Source organism: Scyliorhinus torazame, chromosome 5, assembly GCF_047496885.1.
Source record: "Scyliorhinus torazame isolate Kashiwa2021f chromosome 5, sScyTor2.1, whole genome shotgun sequence".
Classification (NCBI taxonomy): Eukaryota; Metazoa; Chordata; class Chondrichthyes; order Carcharhiniformes; family Scyliorhinidae; genus Scyliorhinus; species Scyliorhinus torazame.
In genome coordinates, this window is record NC_092711.1 from 188,909,199 (window position 1) to 188,921,678 (window position 12,480).

Here is a 12,480-nt window from a genome sequence, read left to right on the forward strand (position 1 = left end):
TTATTTATACATGGAGTTTACTAATGGTTTCTCTGCCCCCCTCATTGGGGAAGCTCATACTCCCACAGGATTGTGGGATTGTCATTAGTCCCCAGCCAATGGTAAGCAGGCAGGTTATAACAGGGGCGAAACCCACGCAAACACGGGGAGAATGTGCAAACTCCACACAGACAGTGGCCCAGGGCCGGGATCGAACCTCGGACGTTGGCGTTGTGAGCCAGCAATGCTAACCATTGTCCACCGTGTTGCCCCTTCACTGCAATAATAATAATCTTTATTGTCCTAAGTAGGCCTACATCGCAATGAAGTTACTGTGAAAGCCCCTAGTCGCCACATTTCGGCACCTGTTCAGGTAGACAGAGGGAGAATTCAGAATGCCTTAATGACCTAAAAGCACGTCTTTCGGGACTAGTGGGAGGAAACCGGAGCACCTGGAGGAAACCCACGCAGATAAGGGGAGAACACGCAGACTCTGCACAGACTGACCCAAGCTGGGAATCAAATCTGGGTTCCTGGCACTGTGAAGCAACAGTGCTAACCACTGGGATACCGTGCCGCCCATAGGTGCAGATTGACATAGATGCCGTGGACAGAAAGTCAAAGGGAATGTAAATTAGGGTGTTCAAGGCTAAGAAGGGTATTGATAGTGGCACATAAAGAGAATGTGTTACTGGCAGAACAAAGTTAAGCAGTGTGTCAAAGGGCACCAAGGAACATGGCCCATACATAACGGTTGGGGGAACAATAGTGAGGGAAACAGATCAATGGAAGAAATGAAAATAAATTGATAGAAATAAAAATGGGCGGGACGGGAGGAGTGGGCGGGAGCGGCAGGTCCTCCAACCAATCGGAGTGAATGAGGGGCGGCCCGGTTGGGCGTGGAGCATGCGCAGTGTGAGTAATGGAGTCGGAAAGATGTTGGTAAGTGCGTGAAATGACAGGACGGAGGAGGTTATGGATCCGGCAGGTGGATGGAGAGAGTTCGTAAATATTTTCTGTAAACAATGATCCGAAAAATAATTTTACGGTCCACGCTTTCATTTGGCGGGGCCACAGATTTTTTCCCCCAATTATGGACCAGAGTTCGCAGCCACCATATTCCCACAGCAGTGTGCAGCAAGGCGCATGCGTGCTAGCCACCTTTGGGGCGATGTACAATCCGGCGCATGTGCGGTTGCGTTGTTTATTTGGGACGCTTTTTCTTCAATCTTCTGGAATAATAGAAATGTGACGGTGCAGAAAGAGGCCATTCAGCCCCAAAGGTCTGCTCCAGGCAATAAGGAGAAATTAATAGGGTCGTGACAGTGGGGGATTTCAACTTTCCCAATATTAAGAGGATTCTAAGATTAACTGGAGTAGCCATAGTGCGAAAGGTTTAGAGGGGGTGGATTTTTAAAATTCATCCAGGAGAACCTTTAAAGCCAGTATGTAGAAGGATCTGCAAGAGAGGTCCAGGACGTAACTTTCAGTCACCAAGCTGGGCAAGTGGTTGAAGAGTCAACGGAGGAGCATTTTGCAGACAGTGATCGTAACTCCATTAGATTCAAGATTGTTATGGAAAAGGACAATGATGGGTCTGAGATCGTCATGGAGAAGGACGATTTAATAAGATCAGATATGATTTGGCCAGAGTGGACTGGGAGCAGACACTTTTAGGTAAATCTGTGAGAGAACAGTGGGACGTATTCAAGAAGGAAAAAGGGAGAGTACAGGGCCAACATGCTCCAATCAGGAAAATAGATGCAACCAAAAAATTCAATGAACCTTGTTTATGAAGACATATACAGCATTGGATCAGCAGAGAAAGGGAGCCTTATGGCAGATATTGAGGACTCAAAACAACAGAAGCCCTAGAGGCGCATAAAATATGCAAGAGGAAACCTAAAGAGCAAATTAGGAGAGCAAAAAGAAGACATGAAAGCATACTGGCAGTTCAAATAAAGGAAAATTCTACATTGTTTTACAAGTACGTTAAGGGTGAAGGGATAATGAGGGAAAGAGTAGGGTACATTGAGGATCATGGTGGTCATCTGTGTGGACCAAAGGACGTAGGTAGGGTTCTAAATTAATACTTGGTGTCAGTGTGCACTCGTGAGAGGGATGGTGTGGGCATAGAAATCAGAGAGAAGGACTGTGATAAAATTAAAGAGATTAACGTAGACAGAGAGAATGTTCTGAGTGTTCTGGCAGGCTTAAAAGTTGACAGCTATCCAGGGCCAGAAGAAATGTATCCAAAGCTTTTGAATGAAGCAAGTCAGAAAATAGTGGGGGTAATTTTCAATTCCTCTGGATGATCAAAGTGGTACCATTATTCAAGAAGGGATAAACCAGGAAACTACAGGCCAGTCAGGCTAACCTCAGTGCTGGGGAAACTATTGGAAGCAATTCTGAGAGACAGAATTAATCCGCATAGGAGAGGCAGGGATTAATCAAGAACAGTCAGCATGGTTTTGTTCAGGGGAGGTCAAGTCTGACCAACTTGATTAAATTTTTCAAAGAGGTGACCAGATGAGGGAAATGCATTTGACGGAGTCTACTTGGACTTCAGCAAGGCTTTTGATTAGGTCTCGAGCCCATGGGATCCAAGGAAATTTGGATATTGGATCCCTCATTGTCTGAGTGGCAGGAAGCAGAGGGTGATGGTCGAGGGCTGTTTTTTCGACTAGAAGCCTGTGTTCCGGGGTCCCGCAGTGATCGGTGTTGGGATCCTTGCTGTTTGTGGTTTATAAAAAATATTCAGATGTAAATGTAGGAGGGTTGATCAGTAAGTTTGCAGATGATACTAAAATTGGTGTAGGTGGTACATAGTGAGGATGATATAGAGGGACTGGTCAGTGGCAAATGGAATTCAATCTGGATAAGTGTGAGGTGACAAACAAGGCAAGGACAAACAAGGCAAGGGAATAGATGATAAATATCAAGACCCTGGCAAGCACTGAGGATCAGAGGGACCTTGGTGTGCATGTACACCGGCAGCAGAGCAGGTGGACACAGTGGGTAAGAAGGCCGATAGCATACTTGCCTTTATTAGCCGAGGCATTGAGTTTAAGAGCAGGGAGATTATGCTGGAGCTGTAAAAAAACGTTGATTAGGCCACAACTAGAGTATTGTGTGCAGTTCTGGAATCACATTATAGGATGCAAGTGATAGACCTTGAAAGGGTGCAGAGGAGATTTACCAGGATGTTGCCTGGGCTGGAGAGTTTTAGTTATGAAGAGAGACTGGATAGACTGGGGTTGCTTTCCTTGGGGTACAGGAGACTTGGGGGCATATGATTCAGATATATAAAATTATATAGGGCATAGATTGCTTATATAGGGCATATGCACATACCTTGCTCATAAGCACTGTAACCAATCACTGTTTTGTTGATGTATCATTTGTCACTGTTCCCTGTTGATTATTCTTGTGACTACTATGAACGTTCCTCAGCCGCAGAAAAATACTTTTCAAATACTTTTCACTGCACTTCAGGACAATAAATCAAATCAAATCAAATCAAAGAGTCGTCAGGAAGAAACTTTTCCCCATGGTGGAGGGATCAATGACCAGAGGCCTTTGATTTAAAGTAAGGGGCAGAAGGCTTAGAATGGATGTGAGGAAAAACGTTTTTACCCAGCAGATGGTGGGAGTTTGGAAATCGCTGCCTGAAAGGGTGGTGGAGGCAGAGACCCGTATAACATTTACAAAGTATTTAGATGTGCACTTGCGATGCCAAGGCATATAAGGCTATGGGACAAGTGCTGGAAAATGGTATTGGAATATGTTATGTGGTTGTTTTTGACCTGCGCAGACCTGATGGGCTGAAGGGCCTTTTCTGTACTGTATGAGTCTATATCTCAAAAATAAACTAGCTGCTCATTTACAGTCCGTTTCCAGCACCTGGTCAGGTTACAGCACTTCAGATGCAGATTGTGGACAAAGTTTCCCACTTCCAGAGCTTGGGGCCGAGGCAAATGAAATAAGGGTCGCTAATGGTGGAGTGACTAAAATCAGGAATGTTCAAGAGGCCAGAATTAGATGAGTGTCGAGATCTGGGAATGTGTGTGGCGAGAGGAGATTACAAAGATAGGAATGGTCAAAACCATGGAGGAAAACAAGGATCAGAATTAAAAAATTTTGGTGCTTCAGAACTAGGAGTCATTGTAGGTCAGTGAGCACGGGTGCTGGATGAAGAAGATTTGTTGTGAGTAAGCATGAAATGCATGAAAGTTTCAGAAACATAAGCTAAGGCAGGGCCATGTCGAGCGATGTTACTGGCATATGTTAGGGCAGGAGGGGGTGTTAATGTAAACCTCAATGATTTCTCCCCTCGCCATCTATTTTGACTGCAAAATCCCTACATTGCAGAAGGAGGCCATTCTGCCCATCGAGCTTGCACAAACCCTTCGAATGAGTATTCTACCAATGTCCACTCCCCCATCCACCATGTCCTATCCCTGCATTCCCATAACCTAACCTGCACATCCCTGGACACAAAAGCACATCCCTGGAGACTAAGGAGCTATTTAGCATGGCCAATCCACCAAACCTGCACACCTTTGGACTGTGGCAGGAAATTGGAACACCTGGAGGAATTCTATGCAGACACGTGGCGAAAACGTACAAACTCCACACAGACAGTGACCCAAGGCTGGAATTGAACCTGGTTCCTTGGCGCTGTGAGGCAGTAGTGCTAATGACCGTGCTGCCCCCCTGTAAACAGAAAGATATTTTTGATTTGATTCCTCCTTTATAATCAGTGACGGATTTCCTAATCCATTGAGATAATATGAACTCAAAGGTTAGTTTATTTACACTCAAAACGAGGTAAGAAGGTCTGAACATATGCAAAAGACAGACAGAGAAAAAAAAGAATCAAAATGTCTCTTCAGAATTAATGTGAAATTCTTTGTTAATCCCAGATAATTCCTTTTGTTCAGGGGTCACAGGCAGAGGTCGATTCAGCCATTTTAAAAAACAGAATAAGATCTTTGTCCAGTTTATAAAATGTTATAAAATATTAGAGGTTATCAAGAAGTATTTTTAAAATATATACAGTGTGAGGTCTCAATTCCAGGGAGAGGCTGGTGTGTGGCTTGGAGGTGATGGTATTCACATACACATGCAAACCTGGTCTTTCCATATGGTGGAGGTTGAGGGTTTGGGAGATTCTGTCTGGTTGTAGATATATAGAATTCCTCTCCTTCGCCTCTTCTCCTCCCACATCTCTTAACCTCGCTCACCTTTCCCGATCACATCAAAGCCCCAGGGCGGGATTCTCCACTCCCGCGCCGAAGTGCCCACGCCGTCGTGAACGCCGTCGAGGTTCACGACGGAGCGAAACGGCCCCGATCCCGATCGATTCAGGCCCCGACAATGGGCTAGGATCGGGGCCGCGTCACCTACACGCGCCAGGCCTTGTCGCCGCGTAAAGGCGGCGCCGCATAGATGACGCGGCCGGCGCCGCATAACTGGCGTCACCCGCACATGCGCGGGTTGGCCGGCGCCAACCCGCGCATGCCTGGTTGCTGTCCTCTCTCAGTTCGTCCCGCAAAAAGATGGCGGACGGATCTTGCGGGGCCGCGGAAGGAAGGAGGTCCTCCTTCAGAGAGGACGGCCCGACGATCTGTGGGCACCGATCGTGGGCGTGCAGGATCACCCCCCCCCCCCCCTCCGGGCAGGCTGCCCTCCCCCAGCGTTCCCGACGGCAGCAGCCAGGTGTGGACGGCGCCGGGGGAACCCACCGTTTTGGCCTGGCCGCTCGGCCCATCCGGGCCTGAGAATAGCGGGGGTGCCGGAGAATCGCCATTTTGGGTGTCTCCGGCGATTCTCCGGCCTGCGGCCCGCAGAACTTGACAGGGCCGTTCCCGCCGCTTGGGAGAATCGCGGGAGGGCGTCGGACCGGCGTCCTGGGAAATTTTGGCGGCCCAGGCGATTCTCCCAACCGGCGCGGGAGTGGAGAATCTCGCCCCATGTCTTGTGTAGGGCCAGAATAGGTGACTGGTTCCCTTCCCTGAAGGATATTAATGAACCAGTTGGGTTTTTACAACAATCCAGCAGCTTTCAAGGCCACTTTTTCCTAGTGCCGGCCCCACAAATGACCAGATTCATTCAACTCAATTTCACAAGCCTTTGTGTTTTTGTGGGTTCGCACTCACTCCTTTTTTCTGTTTTAAATCAATTTCACAGGGTATCAGAAAGGGAGGAATTGTAGTCGGGAAACTGAAATCAAACATCAGGATCTGACAGTCGTCCAACCTATTGTAACCTGAATATCATCAGATTTTGTACATGAAAGGAAAAAGCACCGTTCACAGTGGTGAGATACTGTACGAATGCTCAGTGTGTGGACGAGGAGTCAGCTGATCATTTGACTGATGAAACCATAAATACAGTCACAATGGGAAGAAATTACTGAAATGTGAGGATTGTGGGAAGGGATTCAATCACCCATCAATCCTAGAAATTCATCAACATTGTCACACTGGTGAGCGACCATTCATTTGCCCTGAGTGTGGGAAGAGATTCGTTAAACCATTCTACCAACTGAGAGACTAGTGTGTTCGGACTGGGGAGAAACCATTCACCTGTTCGCGAGTGTGGGAAGGGATTCATCACATCCTCGCTCCTGGTGATACACCAGTGAGTTCACACTGATGCAAGACCTTTTAAATGTTCCGACTGGGAAGTGTTTAAACTTCTTGGGAACTAATGTCCCATCAACGAGTTCACACCGATGAGAAGCCTTTTAAATGTCCAGACTGCGGGAAGTGCTTTAAAAGTTCCTGGGAATTGATGTCCCATCAACAAGTTCACACTGATGAGAGACCTTTTCAATGCCCAAACTGTGGGAAGTTCTTTAAAAGTTCCAGGAACTTGATGTCCCATCACCAGGTTCACACTGATGAGAGACCTTTTCAATGTCCAGACTGTTTGAAGTGCTTTAAAAGCTCTGGGAACCTGATGGCCCATCAACGAGTTCACACTGATGAGAGACCTTTTAAATGCCCAGACTGCGGGAAGTGCTTTAAAAGTTCCTCGGACCTGATGGCCCATCGACGGGTTCACACTGATGAGAGACCTTTTAAATGCCCAGACTGTGGGAAGTGCTTTAAAAGTTCCAGTGAACTGATGTCCCATCAACGAGTTCACACTGATGAGAAACCTTTTAAATGCTCAGACTGTGAGAAGTGCTATAAACGTTCCTCGGATCTCATGTCCCATCAACAAGTTCACACTGATGAGAGACCCTTTAAATGTCCAGACTGCTGGAAATGCTTTAAACGTTCCTCTCAACTGATATCTCATCAACGAGTTCACACTGACGAGAAACCTTTTAAATGCCCAGACTGCGGGAAGTGCTTTAAACGTTCCTCTGAACTGATGTCCCATCAAAGAGTTCACACTGATGACAAACCTTTTAAATGCCCAAACTGTAGGAAGTGCTTTAAAGGTTCCTCGGAAATGATGTCCCATCAAAGAGTTCACACGGATGAGAACCATTTTAAATGCCCAGTCTGCAGGAAGTGTTTTAAGAGTTCCAGAAACCTGATATTCCATCAACGTGTTCACACTGACGAGAAACCGTTCAGGTGCTCTCACTGTGGGACTGGATTCAAGACATCTTTTAACCTCACCAAACACCAACATGTTCACAGTGGGATAAGGCCATTCACCTGCTCCGAGTGTGGGAAGGGATTCACTCGGTCATCCAGCATGTTGACACACCAGCGAGTTCACAACTAACTACAGTGATTGGATTTTTTTGTTAATAACATCTAGGACTGAACCATGTTCATTACGGTCTTTTTCTGCTGATGTTAATATAGTCCAGTGCAGTTACTGTGTAAAAAGCAAATAAGTCAACTTGGTTTTAATTTTTGAATGAAGTCACCGTTATGTGGGAGGCTGGAAATAGTCCAGTTTTAAGGGAACAAAGGAATAGACCATAAAGCATAGGAACAGATGTCGGCCATTATTTAAAAAGAGAATGTTTTTTATTGGTTTTCACATTTTATGTTACACCTTTTAGTTCATAGGTTAAATTACAGGTTGCAAAACCACGCATAATACCAAATTAAAAACAACCAAGGAAAAATTAAATGAGAAAAGAAGATAAACCAAAGAGAGAAAAAAAAAGGCAGAAACAAAGATCACACTACATATTTACACAAACGTGTCTCCCCTTCCTCTATGGCCATGGTCCCCATTTGGCCGACCTGCCTCAGTTATACTCCCTCGTGTAACCCGAGCGTGTATTACGTGGCATGTTTATTTTATTTTTTGTTGTTCACTCTTATTTTCCATTTATCCTTGGGCCGTCCCCTGCGGCTCTGCCCCTGTACCTCACAGTCTCTATTTTTGTTGTTGTGAGCTTTTACCCCCTTTCTCCCCCTCCCCCTTTTATGTTTTGTGGTTCGTCTGTCTCTTCCCCCCCCCCACCCACTCCACCACCACCACCATGTTCTATTGGTTGCTGGCTATGAATAGGTCTTGGAACAATTTGGTGAACGACTTCCACGTCCTGTGGAAGCCCTCTTCCGACCCTCGGGTGGCAAATTTTGTCTTCACCAGATGGAAGAATTCCGACAAGTTGGACAGCCAGTCTTCAGCTTTGGGTGGTATTGTCGCTCGCCAGCCGAGCAGGATCCTTCGGAGGGCGATTAGAGAGGCAAGTGCGTGAGCCCTCCTCCCCATCGTGTTCTGGCTGCTCTGATATCTCGAAGACCTTGAACATTGCCTCAAAGAAAGTTGTCCAGAACTCGACAAGTCTGGCGCAAGCCTAGAACGTGTGGGTGTGGTTGGCCGTGCTTCCCTGGCACCACTCGCATTTGTCCTGCAACTCCGGAAATAACCTGCTTGTTCTGGTTCGGTGTGCACTGTGCACCAACTTTAGCTGCATTAGGCTCAGCATGTGGAAGTGGAGCCTTGTGCAGTGCTTCGATCCAGAGTCCTCCCCCAACTTCTATGTCTAGTTCTTCCTCTCATTTTTCCCTTGTCTCGTTCAGGAGGGAGAGTACCTCCTCCAGTAGTCACCAGTACAAGTCCCCACAGTTTCCCTTCCCTAGGTCACCCGCATCCAACAGTTCTTCAACAAGAATGTCCTGGTATCTGGGGGTACATCATTTCCCTATGGAGAACGTTTTTGATCTGTATATGTCTCCTTTCATTTCCTTTGGGCAGTCGGAACATCTCTGTGAGCTCCTCCATGGTCGCTATTCTGTCATCTGTGTACATGTCTCTAACCGTCAGTGTCCCCTCATCCCGTCTCCACCTTTTGAAGATGGCGTCCATTGTTGCAGGCATGAACCTGTGGTTGTTACAGGTGAGGGCCGTAGTAAACATTTTGGTTAGACCGAAGTGCTGTCTCATCTGGCATCACGTTTGGAGTGTGGCTACTACCACCGGGCATCTCGAGTACTTGGTTGGAGGGGATGGAAGTGCGGTTGTGGCTGGGGCTCAGAGGGATGTCCCTATGCAGGAACTCCCCTCCATCCTCACCCATTCTGCTCCCGGTTGATGTCGACGATTAAAACAATGATTTCATTTTGACGTCCACTAGTAGGGAAAGGCGCTGTATGAATGCAAATCTGAGTTTAATTATCTTCAAGCAAGGTAAATGAGCTTGTTACGCACATTGAAATTGGCCATATGATGTTGTGGGCATCACAGAGACGTGGCTACAAGGATATGTATCCTATCGAAAGGACAGGCAGATGGGTAAAGGGGGTGGGGTTGCATTGTTAGTAAGGAATGAAGTTAAATCGATAGCAAGGAACGATATAGGATCAGAAGGCATAGAAACTCTGGGGGTAGAGTTGAGGAATCGCAAAGGTAAAAAGACACTGATGGGAGTTATGTACAGGATGCCCAGCAGTAGTCAGGATGTGGGGCAGAAAATAAATTAGGAGATAGAAAAGGCATATAAAAAAGGCAATATTACAATAATCATGGGGGACTTCAATATGCAGATGGACTAGGAAAATCAGGTTAGTAGTGCATCCCAAGAAAAGGAAAAGGTGGAATGACTAAGATGTTTTTTTGGAGCAGCTTGTGACAGACCGTACTTGGGAATAGGCAATTCTGGATTTGGTGATGTGTAATGAGGCAGACTTGATTAGGGAACTTAAGGTGAAGGAACCTTGAGGGAGCAGTGACCACAATATGATCGAATTTACCCTGCAGTTTGAGAGGGCTGCAATCAGATGTCACGGTATTACTATTCAATAAGGGTAACTACAAAGACATGAGGGAGGAGCTGGCCAGAGTTGATTGGAGAAGGAGCCTAGCAGAGAAGACAGTGGAACTGCAATGGCAGGAGTTTTTTTGGGTAATTTGTGAGGCTCAACAGTAATTCATCCCAAGGAAGATGAACACTGCTAAGGGGAGGACAAGGCGTCCATGGCTGACGAGGGAAATCATGGACAGCATAAAAGCAAAAGAAAAACCACAAAGTGGCGAGCATTAGTGGGAAGCCAGAGGATTGGGAAGCCTTTAAAAGTGAGCAGAGGGCAACTAAAAAATTACGGGGGAGAAGATGATATGAATGCAAGCTAGCAAGATAGGAAGGGTTTTTCAATATATAAAAGGTAAGGGAGAAGCATAAATAGCATTGAATCACTGGAAAATATGGCTGGAAATTTAATAATTGGAAACAAAGAAATGGCAGAGGAACTGAATAGTTACTTTGAATCAGTCCTCACGGTGAAAGACACCAGTGGGATACCAGAGCTCCAGGAGAATCGGGGCACAGGTGAGTGTAGTGGCCATCACGAAAGAGAAGGTTCTGGGGAAACTGAAATGTCTGAAGGTGGATAAATCCCCTGGACCGGATGGACTACACCCCAACAGTTCAAGAGAGATAGCTGTGGAGGCATTGGTGGTGATCTTTCAGGAATCACTGGAGGCAGGGAGGGTCCCAGAGGACTGTAAAGTGGCTAATGTATTACCCCTGTTTAAGAAGGGAGGGAGGCAGAAGACAGGAAATTATAGGCCGGTTAGCCTGACTTCGGTCATTGGAAGATTTGAGAGTCCATTATTAAAGATGAGATTGCGGAGTACTTGGAAGTGCATGATAAAATAGTCAGCACGGTTTCGTCAAGAGGCGGTCATGTCTGAAATCTGTTAAGAGTTCTTTCAGGATATAACAAGGAATTTAGACAAAGGAGGATTTCCCTCCTTTGGACAAAGGAGCTCCTCCCTCTCAAATTGCAGGGTAAATTCTATCATATTGTGGTCACTGCTCCCTAAGGGTTCATATACCTTAAGTTCCCTAATCAAGTCTGCCTCATTACACATCAAATCCAGAATTGCCTATTCCCAAGTAAGCTCTGTCACAAACTGCTCCAAAAAAACATTGTCTAAATTTGGACGTGATTTATTTAGATTTCCAGAAGTCCTTTGACAAGGTGCCGCATAGGGGACTGTTAAATAAGTTAAGAACCCATGGTGTTAAGGGTAAGATCCTGGCATGGATAGAGAATTGGCTGACTGGCAGAAGGTGGGGATAAAGGAGTCTTTTTCAGGATAGCAGCCAGTGACTAGTGGTGTGCCTCAGGGTATGTTCTGGGACCACAACTTTTCGCAATATACATTAATGATCTGGAAGAAGGAACTGAAGGCACTGTTGCTAAGTTTGCAGATGATACAAAGATCTATAGAGGGATAGGTTGTACTGAAGAAGCAGAGGGGCTGCAGAAGGACTTGGACAGGCTAGGAGAGTGGGCAAAGAAGTGGCAGATGGAATACAATGTGGAAAAGTGAGGTTATGCACTGAGGAAGGAGGAATGGAGGCACAGACTATTTTCTGAATGGGGAAATGCTTGGGAAACCAGAAGCACAAAGGGACTTGGGAGTCCTTGTACAAGATGCTCTTAAGGATTTTTATTTTTATTTTTTATAAATTTAGAGTACCCAATTCATTTTTTTCAATTAAGGGGCAATTTAGCGTGGCCAATCCACCTAGCCTGCAAATCTTTGGGTTGAGGGGGTGAAACCCACGCAAACATGGGGAGAATGTTCAAACTCCACACGACAGTGACCCAGAGCCGTGATCAAACCTGGGACCTCGGCGCCGTGAGGCAACAGGGCTAACCCACTGCGCCACCGTGTAGCCCCTTGATTCTCTTAAGGTTAGCGTGCAGGTTCAATCAGCAGTTCGGAAGGCGAATGCAATGTTAGCATTCACGTCGAGAGGGATAGAATACAAGACCAGGGATGTACTTCTGAGGCTGTATAAGGCTCTGGTCAGACCCCATTTGGAGTATTGTGAGCAGTTTTGAGGCCGGTATCTAAGGAAGGATGTGCTGACCTTGGAAAGGGTCCAGAGGAGATTCACAAGAATGGTCCCTGGAATGAAGAGCTTGTTGTATGAGGAACGGTTGAGGTCTCTGGGTCTGTACTCATTGGAGTTTAGACGAATGAGAGGGGATTTTATTTAAACTTACAGGATACTGCGAGGCCTGGATAGAGTGGACGTGGAGAGGACACAACCTCAGA

The 12,480-nt window shown here is 46.3% G+C and overlaps 1 protein-coding gene and 1 long non-coding RNA gene across 3 annotated transcripts in view; both read left to right on the forward strand.

Annotated features, from left to right (window-relative positions):
- The window catches only part of LOC140420837 (uncharacterized), a 59,603-nt gene that overhangs the window by 15,050 nt on the left and 32,073 nt on the right, over positions 1-12,480 (forward strand). The gene's annotated exons all lie outside the window — the stretch shown is intronic.
- Positions 876-9,342, forward strand: LOC140420832 (uncharacterized). Its single transcript, XM_072504904.1, has 2 exons — positions 876-921; positions 6,172-9,342. The coding sequence occupies exon 2, from the start codon at positions 6,694-6,696 to the stop codon at positions 7,726-7,728; it is 1,035 nt and encodes a 344-aa protein (XP_072361005.1). The 5' UTR covers positions 876-921; positions 6,172-6,693; the 3' UTR covers positions 7,729-9,342.